General features: G+C 39.1%; 1 protein-coding gene across 1 annotated transcript in view; it reads left to right on the top strand.

The window, feature by feature from the left end:
* DNAH6 (dynein axonemal heavy chain 6) overlaps positions 1-13,376 on the top strand; it is a 206,105-nt gene that overhangs the window by 171,626 nt on the left and 21,103 nt on the right. Inside the window, exons 63-67 of the mRNA XM_018557925.1 lie at positions 800-990; positions 1,590-1,750; positions 3,839-3,927; positions 9,339-9,485; positions 12,536-12,674. Of these exons, the coding sequence (XP_018413427.1) occupies positions 800-990; positions 1,590-1,750; positions 3,839-3,927; positions 9,339-9,485; positions 12,536-12,674 (727 nt within the window). The remainder of the gene's footprint in view (positions 1-799; positions 991-1,589; positions 1,751-3,838; positions 3,928-9,338; positions 9,486-12,535; positions 12,675-13,376) is intronic.

Below are 13,376 nucleotides of genomic sequence, written 5' to 3'. Positions count from 1 at the left end.
TATGGAAGGCAAGATGGATTAATTGATGTATCAGGAAATTTTAGTAGAAAACTCCATGCCATCATTAAGGAAGCTGAAGTTTGGGCGTCATTGGACCTTCAAACAGGACAATGATCCCAAGCTTAACTCAAATTCCACCAAGGCTTGGTTGCAGAAGAAGTCCTGGAAGATTCTACAGTGGCCATCACAGTCACCTGACTTGAACCCCATAGAAAATCTCTGGTGGGATTTGAAGAATGCGGTGGGCAGCATGCAAACCCAAGAATATTAGTGAACTAGAGGCCATTGCTCATGGGAAATGGGCTAAGATTCCTCAGAAACGCTGCCAGAAGCTGGTGTTTGGCTATGCATCTCGTTTGCAGCAGGTCATACCAGCAAAAGGGTGCTTTACGAAGTACTAAAGATGCTTGCCATTAAGTGGTTGAATAATTTTGAGACTGCAGAAGTAATTAAAAGTTGCACTTTCAGTTAAATTTGGGGAATCCATTTGAAACATTAAGTTTGACCTATTTTAGTTGCTTTTGTTTGATTTGTTCATTACAAACAGCTGAAAGTCTGTACATTTTACCAATAAACCTGATTTGCAATGGGGGTTGAATAGTTTTGCAAATGTAAATTGCAAATATATATATCTAAATATAGATAGATACAGTATATCTATATATAGATATCGATATATCTAGATAGATAGATAGATATACAGTATCCACACATGTCTACAATTTTGCTGAATAGCCTTAGATGCCTTTTTTAAATGAATGTTTCTCATTTTAAGTATTAAAATTATATTTATTTTTAGGTTGTTTTTGCAATCACAGAATTCGTGATTCTTAATCTCGGAAAGAAATTCATTGAGAATCCACCAGTCGACCTTGCTACTCTCTACCAAGACATGTCACCCTCTACACCTTTAATTTTTATACTAAGTACTGGATCAGACCCAATGGGAGCATTTCAAAGATTTGCAAAAGAAAAAGGATATTTGGAAAGGTAAGAAAATCCATTAAGTGTCTTAGTTATATACATTCTCTTTCTCTGTCTCTCTATGTCGGCTGCGTAGACCAAATATAGTGCTCAACTAGGTCAAAAGTGCTTGGTTTAGTTAGAAGCCTTTAGGTTGTGTTATGATTTAAAAAACACAATTAATTGTATTATTGGTAGTGATTTTGTTTTGAAAAATAGACTTGAACTCCCCTTCCCCATTTATTTTCCCATCACTTTACCATGGAGTTACCCAACCTCTTCCCCAGGTTTGTGTTACATTTCTGTTCTCAGTTTATATTCTTTAAAAAATGAATTTGTCCAAGGAATTTGTAAACTTTAAACCATGGTTAATGAAAAACATAAAGTATGAGTCAACATACTCTTAAACACATTGAAGATTGACATGCTTGTTTATGTTTGGTATGAACTTTAATAAGAAACAAAAATACACTTAATCAGACAAGCTTCGGATTTTTATATTGCCATGACATTGTTTTACAAAGATGAGTTTAAATCTTTCTTTTTTATCTTTATAGCTAAAAAAAGAATACCCAATATTTATAGTGTTGCAAGCTCTGGTCATTTACGCAATTTAACTTTTACAGGGTACAGTCAATATCTCTAGGACAAGGCCAGGGACCCATTGCAGAAGGAATGATAAAAGATGGCATGAAAATCGGGAACTGGATATTCCTACAGAACTGCCACCTAGCAGTATCATGGATGTTGCCTATGGAAGAACTAATAAAAACTTTTACAGAACCAAGTATGTGATGTGAACATTTTTTTTTTTTGTATTGCTGATTATATGAAATTCTATTCAGAAAAATGCAGTGGAGTATGGAGTTTACTTATGAAAGATTCAATGGAAAATTAACCCAGTTATTACTGACATTCTCCCTAGTGGGATTCTACAGCATTTACCTGGTGTTCTACATTCTACATTCTACAGTTCTACAGTAGGATAACTGTGCACCAGGCAAATACAACAGCCAGTGCACAAGTGTCAACTCGTCCTGAAGGTGATAGCTTTCCATGGTGCTGAAAGTAAAGCTTTACATCAGTTGATTTTGTCCTTGACTACCATTTAAAGGTGTCAAAGAGAAATCTGCATAGGCAATATAGGCTATGGCTTAGAATGGCTGGACTGGGGTAGCACACAGCTTACATGTTGGTGACTGTCAGTAACACATTCCAATATCGAATAAATAGTACCAGACTGCTCCCTTAACTGTGAGTATATACAGATGGGTCCTCAGTGTTATCCCTCTGTGTATTTTGGTTGTTGGAATACTACACCTTGTTAAAAACTGCTAACCGACTAAGAAAATAGTTTGCCATACTTTTTTAGTTGCAAGTTCTAGGTGCACTGAAAGAGTAGGCAACATGTCTCTATTCAAGAGCATGCCTAGATGAATTACCTCCTGAGTAGGCTGAAAACTGAAACTGATCCTGATAAAAATGCAGACCCAGCGTCAATGACCAGAACTCCCAACCACTGTGCCTTCCACATAGGCAGGTGAAGTGGCAGGGAGCTCTGCTCAGCAAGGCTGAGCCTACACTTCTACACTTTTATCAGGCACATTATCACTGAGTAGTCTTAGCTACTGAGCATGCCTGTGTGGCAGACTTTGCATCTGAGCAGGGAGGTAAGCCTGTGGTTTTACCAGACTCTTGAGTTACTGAGCTGCACTGTGAATACCCCAGTGTCATCCCACACAATGCCTCCCTGAATGCCGCCTGAGGCAATAGCCTCAACTCGTCTCCTGGGATGCATGGTCCTGTCTCAGACTCTGTGCCCCCAGCCTTAGTGTGATCTGTATGCCTATGACGTCTAATCATGTTATTGTGATACCAAGGCTAACCAGTCTACGGGGGTGTTTGGGGGGGGTTACAAGATTGTTGGCCTAGGGGGTCAGGAACTACAAATCTGGCTTTGGAAACTTTGATAGGTGTGTATCTATAGATATTCAAATAAAAGTCATGATATTGAAATAAAAATCTTGATAGTGTATGTGGTCCAAACAAGGAAACATTAGGGAATCAGATACATGTATTTAAAATAGAATTGTTAAACATTATGTTGCTTCCCCTTTTATTTGTTCAGCAAGAATAGCAATATAAGGAGAAACAGAATATTCCCGTCTGGAAAATATATTGAGCCTCTGCTCTGCATGCTTACATAATAGATTTTATTCACTAATGTTTTAAAGGACTGTGAGCACTAGAATAACATTATTTCGGTATTTATTTTACTCTGCTCTTTAATCTACAACAGATTACTTTAAAAAAATAATCCCAGAGCATGACGCCAGATGAACAGCTGGCTGCAAATGGTTGAATTTTCACTTTTTTATCTTTACAAGATAGTATTAAGGTTCTATAGTACTGTTTATATGCTGCAGCTTCCTGGTCCTTTTCACACCCCCAGCCCTCTAGCTCTGTGCCATATTTTACTGGCCTTTTAGCTGCCATCATTCTTGGAATGAGATCACTGATCTGACAGGTTTCTATATAAACTCACTGAAGAATATTGAAGTGACACTTGCCTGGTCCTTCTTCGCTTGACGAAATCAATCTAATTTTATATTCCCCGGAAAAAGCCATGTGACACAGCCCTTGAACTCCTGCTTGTCATGGGGGAGAAATGATATTGACCTACAACCCTACAGCTAATTAAAGATTAGTGGCTTTTCCTGTCATTATCATTTTGTTAAGCAGCATGGGAAAAATGCCCAGCATAAAGCCATTTAATTACCGTCTTTTAATCTCAAGTTTGTGTAGATCAAGGTGACTGATTTTACCTTTGGTGAAGTACTACTGTGTTTTATATTCTAAATGCTCTATATTACAGATGTTTCCATCAACGAGAATTTCAGATTATTTTTAAGCTCTATGCCAAGCAGAAATTTCCCAGTTACAGTACTCCAGAACTCTGTTAAGGTGAGATTATGAACAGCGGTCTAATGCGCAAACTATATTTTGAATATAGCAGGTATTAAAACTGATATAATCAAACTTATTAAGAGTAATCAAGAGTAAAAAAATTAAAATAGAAAAGTGAAGGTAATGCATATAGCAAACAGCTGCTAGCTTTCATTGCTAACATGCAGCTAGGGTTTAATTGGTTGCTATAGCCAATACTTCCACGTTTCTGTTTAATTTCTTATATGTTAACTATGGTGTCAACAACGTTATATATAGGTTATATTTTTCCACTATAGTTGTCATCTAATAATTTATTAACCATAATGCAGTCATCACTTCTGTTTCCCTTCCATCTGTTAACCCCTTCGTGACTGACGACGTACAGTGTACGTCGCCAGCATCGGGGCTGTTTAAACAGACTCCCGGTGACTTTTGCCTATATAGAACTATATAATACAGTAAACAGTATATATAAATATAGGAAGGTGTGTTAAATATATACATATATACATATAAAATATAGCAAAAGTATGAAAGAACCAAATAAAAACATCGGATCCAGAGATCGACCATGTAGCCAGATGCAAGGCCAAGTACCAATATTAGGAATATCAATGATAAAATAAAAAAGGAAAAAAGCTGAGCAGAGAGGAGTAACTACATTATCTCAATCCTGTACCACATGATGCTATGGTAAGTGCTCTGTGATGCCATTATTTCTTAATGACAGCCCAACGTACCTAGCCATTGCATGTGCATTGCATCGCATCACATTGCATGGTAACCTATTTCCATGTGATGTGGTATGATGCAATTTAAAAAAAAGGTGCATGCACTTCAAGTGTGTTTTAGCTGCGGTAGGCAGCCTATTGACACATCTGCCTACCCCCTTTCAAAGGGGATTTAGACTTGGGTAAGTTTTACCTGGAAGTCAAGTATCCTATTACTTTTTGTGTGGTAGGAGGAAACTTGAGGACTTCATGAACATTTAAATAAAATATAAAGCACTGTGTAAGTGCTTATTGGTGGTTATTGAAGACCCGATTCCAGTGCTATATAGACACCTTGCTGTCCAATTCAATACAAACCACTGAGTGATTCTGAAAGATCACATGCACTGAAATGTCCTAGCATTTCTTTGCATAACATTAGCAAATTTAAAGCTAAACCCCAGACAGATGTTAAAAAACCCACAAATGAATGCCGTTCTGTATTTATAAAAACAAAAATGCTGAATACATTTTAAATGCAGATAGTATGAATAACTGAATTGGATATGAATTCAGCGTCTTGTAATCCCCTGTACAGCAACGCTGGGCCTGTAGGAGGAAGGGTCAGAATTACGAACCAGTTAAGTGTCCTGCATGCACATATGCAGACAAGGAACGTGTCGATAGGAGGAAAGACATGATTATATCACTGTGTTACTGCTCTTTCGCTGTTCAGTCACAAGCTAGGAACTCCTTTACTGCAAAATCACAGGCTGGGGTAGACAGGCTGTATTGCGTAACTGCAGTAAAGAAAAGTCAAGTCACCTGTCTGGCTGTGCTACATGACAAAACTGTGTAACTTTTTACTTCATAAAATAACTTGTCGTCTAAGTGCAGTTTACATATTAGTGTTATATCTATAGACCATTTGTGCTCCTTTTCACAGTCCCTGTGGTGTGCCATTTCTATTAGATATCTTTTGATAGCACTGTATGCTTGTGAGCTCAGATCATCTTACATTGAGTTATTACCGAGCTATGGGTGAGTCTCATTTGCCAGACCAGCCCACAGTTCAGAATTAGCAGAATTGTTCTTAGCTGTCTAGCAAATTATGTGTGCATACAAGAAACTTGTTCTGGATCATGTTTCTGCAGGTTGTATCTTTGTAACTGCCATTTGTGAACTGAACTCAAGTAGTTAATATTTGCTATGGTATAGGGACCATTTAGATGGGATCATTGGGCCTAAGCAGTACACTACAAAATGTCCCTTTTGTGTTGAATTTCTGCTGAAAAATAGAAGCACATTTTCTGGTATGTGAGGATGCCCAGGCACTACTGTATATCTGCAGTGTGGAATACTGCTGCCCCTGACTGTTAGTCTCATGAGATTTGGTAATGACACTACTGTATCATTCACTGTTCTTGCTGGAGGCTCAGACATGAGGAAGTAAAGCCCTGCCTCTACCAAGATGTTCACCTCCACACAGACATACAGTGCAGAACAAGGCATGGTAAGTCAGTAATGGAGAAAGGTCAGTTGCAGGGAGACCACGGGTAATACTGTCAAGTATAGATATGTCCTGTTGTGCTCCTTACCGATTCCAAAGAATAAACCTGTAAGATCAGGCGGGTGCTTGAAATGACCACGGGTGGCACCGTGAATGTCAGATAGAGTCCAGAAACATCACCAGCACACCATTTAAACGTGAAAAAAATAAATTTAATGATACACACATGGTCACCTTCATCAGGCTCAGAATTACGTCATTCTGAGCCTGATGAAGGGGACCCTATGAGGCCCCGAAAACGTTTGTAATTGAATGACAAGTGTGTCATTAAATGGATTTGTTTCACGTTTAAATGGTGTGCTGGTGACGTTTCTGGACTCCACGGGTAATACTGGTGACAAGTCATTTACCCTCTACCTGCCATTTTTGGGCACAGCTTCCAGAGTTCAGTTCCTGTTTAAATGAACATGAAAATATATATTTTACTTATATATTTCTTTGGAATCAGACTTTTTTAAATTTAGCATCTCTATTTTTAAAAAGGTTTTAATGCATTATTTTATGTAGTGTAATTTCACCAAATAGAAGATGCATTGTAATGTTCAGTTTATGTCACATCTGTGTATGCAGACAGATTTCTGCAGCCTGGAAAAATTCTTTCAGGGCAAGATTTTATCAGAGCTCATAACAAAAATTTTCATTCTAAACCTTAGTGTGATGGATTTGCATAGAATCTAAATACTGTGGATTGTTTCCTTATATTGCAAACCACAAATCATTAGTTTGTGCTTGACCCATGCATTACTGTTCTTTGAGATTGTCATGAGGGAAATATGGAGGTAGCCATTGCTGGCCTACTTCTAAAAATGTTAGTGACCCATTGACTTCAATATTTCTGAACAACCGCAGCTTCCATTTTCCCTCATGACAAGTTTCCTTTAAAGTGACCCTGTCAGGGGGGTCAATTAAATAAAAAGGCAGTAACGTGTCAATAAAATGGTATTATTCATACCTAACTGTTGGCTCATTTGCTAAAACTTCACTTGCAGAACTCCTGGCACCAACCCTATTCAACAGTTCTGGGTATGTAGAAGAGCATGTCCTACACTGGCCACTGTGGTTCCATCTAGTGATCCCTACCCAGTGGTGTATTTTGGTTTGGGGCTGCCCTAGGCAAGACAAAGCTCAGGCACCCCCCCTCCAGTAAATTTGCCCCACCCCTTCCTGTTTTAGACTTTTGCGTAACCTGTCACACGCTGTATCCAGCTTTTCACATGTTCCGCTATTAGCGTAGCAGGAAAGCTGGGGTCTCAGGTTGACTCCGCAGGGTCTCAAGTGGGATATGCAGGATCTGTGGTGGGCTTTGCAGGGCCTATGGTGGGCTCTGCAGGATCTGTGGCAAGCTTTGCAGGATATGTGGTGGGCTCAACGGGGACTATGGTGGGCTCTGCAGGATCTGTGGCAAGCTTTGCAGGATATGTGGTGGGCTCAACAGGGACTATGGTGGGCTCTGCGGGGTCTATGGTGGCTGTGAAGCAGAGCCCACCACAGATCCTGCAAAGCCCCCGTGAGACCCTGCACACCCCCCTGAGACCCTGCGGAGCCCACCATAGACTCCACAGAGCCCACCACAGATTATGCAAAGCCCCCCTGAGACACTGCAGAGCACACCACATATCCCTACTACATACACTTCCCCAAGAAAATTGATGCGCATTTGTTCAGTCAGAGTCTAGCTTTCATAAATGCACTTGTGTTTATGCAACTGCAGTTGTCCATAATGGCAGAGCTCAAAGCTTATCTCCGGAAAAAAAAAACTCCCCTTACAGTGGGGCTACCCTAGGGTTGCCACCTTTCCTTCTAGTGAAACCCGAACACTATAGCAGCGCACTGACATTTTTTTGGGTGAATGAGCCGCAGCTTATTTGTATGTAAATAGCGTCACCCATTCAAATGTAAATATCACAGTTAAGTTTTATTTTTGGTGGGGGTACAGTAGCCTCTATCTTAATTTTGGTTGCCCATGTCTGAATGACCTCTTTTTTCCGGGTTTCTGCTGCCATGAAACCCGGACACAGCATTCAAAACCCGAAATGTCCGGGTCAATCCTGGACAGGTGGCAACCCTAGGCTACCCCCACATTGCAAAGGTTAACTGCTCGTTATTGTCTAGGGGGCTTGTATACTGGGGACTTTTACTTACCTGATTCCTGCTCCCCCGGCAGTCGGTGCTCACCTCTCTCCCCTACATTTTGGCTTGTGAACTATCCCTCAGCATCCTCTTGTCTAATGCACAGCTGTGGGCCCTGCATTGTGCATGATGTCGTCAACAGGCTTCTGAGAACCGTAGTGCAGGGAAAAGAGGCTGCAGGTGCCAGTCTTGGAGCCTGCGGGAATCAGGTAAGTAAAAATCCTTTACACATGTTCCCTAGGTATTAGCGAGCTGTTAACCCTTGCAGAGGTAGCCCCTGCTGCAAGGGGATTTTTTTCCCCCTGGAGGCTTTAAGGAAACAAATGTATAGACATAAATTGTAGACGAACAACACAAGCGTTGCCAATTAAAAAAATTAAGCTGTCATTTTTCTAGTGCAGTTTATAAAATGAGTATTGACACATGGTTGGGCTCTATGGGAGTATGCAGTTAGTCTATTTATCAGTATTATTATGATAGATTTGTGTAGCCCTGATAATTCACATACAGTGCGCATGCACATCAGTTCCTGCCCTCAAGGAACTTACAATGTAAGGTTCTATCTCACATTTATACATTCATAGTAACGATTTAGATAAGAGACAATTAACCTACCAGCATGCCTGTAAAGTGTGGGGGGGGGGGACCCATGCAAACTCCATGCTGATAGTGTCCTGACCCGGATTTGAACCGGGGGCCCCAGTGCAAGGTAGAAGTGCTAACCACTAGCCATTGTATATTTGTATATACTGTATGTATATTAGGTTATGCCCAATATTTCCAAGTTAAGAAAGATTTTTTCTGCACTCAATATTGTAAAAAAAAAAACCCCCACATTACTGGTTTGAAATTAAGAAACATCAGTTAGAAATGTTTGTCACAGCCAGCACAACATCCTCTGTTCCCGGCAGCATAGAAACCAGGTAATTGACACCGACAAGAAGACAATGAGATGTTAAAATGCAATGTTCAACAAAGAGGTCATTACATTTTCTGCAAACGGCTTTCTGTTGCAGGTTACTAATGAGCCTCCAAAAGGTCTCCGTGCTAATATCCGTCGGGCCTTTACGGAAATTACTCCCACATTCTTCGAGGAGCATCTGCTTGGCAGAAAATGGAGAAAAGTTATTTTTGGAATTTGCTTTTTCCACGCCATCATTCAGGTGACTTTCTTTTTCTACCGACTAATCTACTGGAACATGTATTGGAAATTGTTAGCATGAATTTAAGCTAAAGGTTAAAGACTTCAAGTAGTGTACTATGGCCGCACATAACTTCAGTGCTGTTTCTGTATTTTACTTAAAGTCAAAATGTCAATAATGGAATTGTTACACTCAGTACTGTTATTATTATTTTTATTAGACCATGGAGCATAGTGAATCACTAGAGACATGTGTACTGTGAACAGCAGGGGAATTTATTGATTTTGATACACTGCTGTTATGTGGTTTTTCAATGCATGTCATACATACAGTATCTTTGGCTATATATCCTATTTCCTGCACTGCAGTCCACATGATGACACTTTTTTAAAATATTTTATGCACACCTCTCCTGGAAAGATTGAGGTCGTAGATTAGATTTGATTTTTAAAAAACATTGAGTGTGGCTAAATTTAATTAGATGATCTGAAAAACAGGATCTAACATTTTTAGTACAGCTTAATGTATTTCAGATGTAACAACTCACTTATGTCCTAAGGGCTCATTCACACTTGACAGTGTATACTGCTTCAATACACATTTACTACTTCAATACACTCTCAGTGTATTGAAGTAGTAAATGTAAGGAAAAACTCATTACAGTTCTTGAAGAAACTGCAATCTGTAAGCTATGTGAAAATGTAATGCTCTTATCTAAATCATGCATGCCTGAATCAAAAAGTTGCCTTATACTGTATATAAACCTAAAACCTTTTTTTAGTTTTGGATGGAGAATGGAAGGATAAGACACTCTGTCCCAGCTAGAGGGATTACCACACTAGGACTGTCATGGGGACTATTGTCTCCATTACAAGTGTTGGGTAATCCAAAAGTTAGTATATTATTAAGATTTTTTATTATTATTATTATTATTTTATAAGATGAGTGGAAATCTTCTAGTGGGTACACCAGTTTCAGTGACAGCTGTTCAAGATGGTTTTTACCTCACATTGGAGAGCGGTTATAAACAATGTATAAACAATTTTACAAAGGGTTAAGGCTATTATCTTACTCTTTTGATGCATGTGGCATTTCATTGTGCTTATGGGATATCAGTGTGTAGGAGCAACTGTATTCCAGTAGGTGGAAATGATTTTCCCTGTATTTGTTTAAGTTTGCCTTGAAATTGGCATCTTTGTGACATGACAACATCAAGGCTCAGCTGGATACGTTGAAAGCACAGCTTGGGTAGAATTTTCATGAATGAAGCCAGTACTCTTTTAGAATACCAACAATTTGAAGTCATGATTACAGTAAAGGTCAAGTAGACAGTATGGCATGACTTTGAATATACACATAATTACAGCTAAGGAGATGTGTTAGCAATCACTTGTTCATTATTATTGCTAAGCACTGTGGTGGTCCTATAACTTAATTCTTAATGTTAACATTTAAGTTCCTTGCACGGAGAAAATTCTTGGCATTCAACCTAAACTTAAAGGAAACCTTTAGACCAAGGAACTTGAGGGCTACTATTACCTACCTCCTAGGAATACTATTAGACTGGCTTTTGACTGACCTGGTTTCAACACTTGAACAAACTGATATGGAACAAGCAATACTTTAAAGAGGAACTTTATCCATATCTTCAAAATAACAACAAACGCACCTTTGGAAATGTTTAGTAATGACAATCTACAAACACATACTTCTAGATAATTGCAGGCCTTTTTTTCTTTGCATATTTTGTTTTTCTTTTCCTCCCATTCTTCTCACATTCGCCATTTTTACTAAGGGCAGATTAATCCACCTCACTTCCTGGAACTCTGGCACGTGTGACTAGGATATGTGACCATGCACATCATCTCAGGGGAGGAAAATGCCTTTCTCTGAGATCTCATGAGATTACAGATGAGATTTTCCAGCATTGCTCTGCTGATGTAACATTCTCAGGATGCAACACTCGGGCTCCATTACATAATTTATGCCAAAAAGAATGAGGAAAAAGAAAACAAGTAAAATTAAAATATGTTTCTTTAACTAATGAATATAAGATGATTTCATATCAGCATGCTGAGCTGCATGCTGATGTGATCTTTTGCCAAAGGGGGTAAAGGTCCACTTTAAGGTAGTGAGCTGACATAATCACACAGATTAAATAGTTATAGTGGGCCTACATACTTGTTCCAGGTCAGTGCCTTAGAAAGTACTAAGAGCCTGTCAGCCAGACAACTAACCTTTTTTTAGAAGGAAAGATCAGCAATGACAGCCTCCATATTCTATACCTGAAGTTTTCCTTTAAATGACATCTCTATTACATCTGTCCCTGCACTGACCCACAGCTTCACAGTTTGAGTGTTTCAGTCAATTGCCTACTGCGGTGTAAACCTGTCAAGAGAGAAATGTGGGGACTGCTACTGATGATCTCCTTTTCAAAACAATAGTTGCCTGGCCTTTATGCTGCGCCACTGGCTTCAATATTTTATCACTCACTGACCTGGAACACTTATGCAGATCAGGAAAGTCAGAAGACCTTTCTGCATACTATCTGCATACCTGATCAGGGTCAGTATCTCAAAGTATTAAACCAAGAGGGTCAGCATAACAACCAGACAGCTAGCATTTCCTTAATGAGAGCTTAACAGTGGCAGTGGCCTCTTAGGCTCTGTTCTGATAGGTTACTCATATATTAGGATGTTAGACCCTTCCAGATAAATTTCTGTTGGCTGAAAACATAAAACAAAGATATTGAGGAGCAGGATGCCGTTTTTGGAAGCGCTGCTTTACTGGGACTTTGAAACTCCAGATAAACCATTTAGGACCTTGGAGGCAAGTGTAATTTGCACCCTACACTGGTCTGTTGGCTTAAATTTTAACTTCAAGGTATGGCAGTTCATCTCTTGCCCTTTATAAGACTCTATGGTAGTTAAGAACCTATATTTATCTCAGGAGCTATTGGTTGACTACATACTAAAGAGGATAAACAAAAAGACAATCCGTTTAGTTCGTCAAAAAATTCTTAATGCAGAATATTATTTTTTTACAAACAATATCTAATGATTTTGTTGTAGGAAAGGAAGAAGTTTGGACCACTTGGCTGGAACATCTGCTATGAATTTACTGACAGTGACAGAGAATGTGCACTGCTTAATTTAAACCTGTACTGTCAGGAAGGAAAAATACCATGGCACGCACTTACTTATATAACAGGTAAGTGCTTTCGCTTCATGATCAGGGGTCAAAATACATTACCCAACTTTAAACAGGCATTGGGGGAAATTTTGTGCAGGTTTTTGTTGATCATTCTAAATATGTTTAACAATTGCAGGAAAAAAAACACATTTACACATTTATTTCATATAGGGATGTTCAGATACCAAGTTCCGTACTCGGTACAAGTACATGTACCGATACTTTTCGAGCTCCAAGGCTAGACTAGAGAAAAACCTCAAAAGTTAGGAGGCATACGGGGCTCCTGGGATTTGTGCATCTCTGTTTTATTGTATGATTTTGTTTTTATAAATATTAATACAATTTTTTCAAGTACAAGTTCTGATACTTGTTTAAGTACTAAAAGATACAAGTACTGATCCATTTTTGTTTATTGGCATGTGACAGTTTTTCTAAAACAATACAGACTAATGATTTCAGGACAGTGGTGGAGTGCCAGAGCCAGGTCCCAGCTGCAACCGATGCAACCCTGGTAGTTTTCGTGAAAATGCCAAGTATCTGCACTGTTATCTGAACTGGTATCTGGACATCCCTAATTTCATAGGTGCAAATTGTATACTAGAAATTGTGCAATAAAGGCAAACTACTATCCTGCGAAACCCTTCTTAAATCCTTACTGTAGGCTGCTTCTTAACACTATGCTTAAGAGACTTTCATTTCTGCTTTAACCACTTGAAGACC

This window comes from Nanorana parkeri, unplaced genomic scaffold (genome assembly GCF_000935625.1).
Source record: "Nanorana parkeri isolate BGI_ZX_2015 unplaced genomic scaffold, ASM93562v1 scaffold310, whole genome shotgun sequence".
Classification (NCBI taxonomy): Eukaryota; Metazoa; Chordata; class Amphibia; order Anura; family Dicroglossidae; genus Nanorana; species Nanorana parkeri.
This window is presented reverse-complemented; position numbering and strand designations above follow the sequence as displayed.